Source organism: Ruditapes philippinarum, unplaced genomic scaffold (assembly GCF_026571515.1).
Source record: "Ruditapes philippinarum isolate M1 unplaced genomic scaffold, ASM2657151v2 ctg10324_1_1_1_1, whole genome shotgun sequence".
Lineage (NCBI taxonomy): Eukaryota > Metazoa > Mollusca > Bivalvia > Venerida > Veneridae > Ruditapes > Ruditapes philippinarum.
This window is the reverse complement of record NW_026854546.1, coordinates 29,354-31,010: the sequence shown is the minus strand read 5'-3', so window position 1 is coordinate 31,010 and position 1,657 is coordinate 29,354. Positions and strand designations below refer to the sequence as shown.

The 1,657-nt window shown below is 32.3% G+C and overlaps 1 protein-coding gene across 1 annotated transcript; it reads left to right on the top strand.

The window, feature by feature from the left end:
* The first annotated feature begins 299 nt into the window (after positions 1-299).
* On the top strand, positions 300-785 carry LOC132740422 (uncharacterized protein RP689-like). The gene has a single exon (XM_060728327.1). The coding sequence runs from the start codon at positions 300-302 to the stop codon at positions 783-785; it is 486 nt and encodes a 161-aa protein (XP_060584310.1).
* Positions 786-1,657: the final 872 nt, after the last annotated feature.

Genomic DNA, 1,657 nt, shown 5'->3' with positions numbered 1-1,657 from the left:
ATAATTGAAATAAATGTACGTATTTTTTTTGACTGCGTATTACGTATAATTGAATAATTTAGTCCTTTAGTTGACACCTGCCAGTTTTGAAAACGCTGTAATGTTAATATAACTTTTTTTTCCCAATTCTTTGCCCAATTTTTTTCCTTTGGAGATTATCTTCATTGATCCAAATATCATTTCGCCCTACTTCATTAAAAATGTTTTTTTTATTCCTTTTATCCATTTTGGTCCAAAATTAGGCATTTCATGCATATATTTACATATCTGATATGATATTAAACAAACTCATTTCCATAATGGGTGATAAAAAATGTTGCCGTTTGAAATGTTCGTTTAAAATAGCTTTGATATTTTTTCTTGGAATAATTGCCTTTGCTTATATTAATCTGAACAAGAAACGTCTCGAGCCGTGTGACATTTCTCCACAGAAAAGTGAAAATTTACGAGTTTTGATAAAAACTGTGTCACGTGCATTAGAGATGTACAACGTGACATATTGGGTTGATTACGGAACAGTTTTAGGTGCGTATAGATATTGTGACGTCATACCATGGGATCATGACGCCGATATTGGATATTTGGAATCAGAGCGTAGGAAAGTTATACAAGCTGGCGCAGTTGTTAACTCACATAGAGGATTTTTTATGGATGACACGAAAGCCTCCTACGGGAACTACACCCTTGATCTTTTCGTTTGGAAAAAAGTGAAAAATTGGTGGAGCTTTAGTTCTATAGGAAACCTTTTACATGCCGGGAAGATACGGCGGATAACTATAAACTGAATAGTTTACGCCCAAAAAGTAATCCCTTTAAGATTTTTCTATTTAAATTTATTCTTAGAGCATTTACCGTTTAATTTCTTAAACACACGTACGAGAGTTAGAATTGCAGATTTTAAAGTGTATACAGTAAGGAGTTGCCGAGGAACTTGTGAGATGGAGATATCCTTTAACTTACGATAAAGTAGTGCCTTTCTATCTGTATTGTTTAGATACTTTTTATAATTTCTACTGGTGGAATGAATAAATGTGTGGAAGTAACAAAAATATGTCAAAAGCAATGGCGACTTTTGAACTTTCAATTTCTTAAGTTGTATAATGTGTTTTTCTCTCTCATTCCAAGAATATACATGTAAAAGTAAATTGGATTACTGTATGTGTAGAAATATTCGCAGACTTCAAATTTTCGCGATCTTCGCGGTGACATTCGATCCGCGAATTCATGTTCAGCGCGAATATTTCTACACCAATAATTTCTTAATAGTCATATTTTCGCGCATCTATAGAACAATGTTTATCAGTGTTTTCACGGCTGCTATAAGTGATTTTACTGTTGTATAAACTGTACATGTAACATTCAGCTCTGTATATATATCAGTTTGCTAGTGTATTATTTTTTGACTGATATGATTATCGGATTCTTGTATAAGTAAATACATGTTTGAACAATACCATTGCATCACGCTATTTATTTCATAGTCTATGTCATAAACGTCTTTACATCTGATCAGATTATATTTTGTTTTCCTAAACAAAACAATACACATAACACAAACATTAACAATTTTGACTGATGAAAACATGCAAAACAAAACACAATTACTCAGTCAATATTTTAACAAAATCGGTGAAAAGATTATGGTCTCATCCAGTCC

Coding starts and splice junctions, on each gene's coding strand:
- LOC132740422 (XM_060728327.1), top strand. CDS start 300: ATGGGTGATAAAAAATGTTGCCGTTTGAAATGTTCGTTTAAAATAGCT.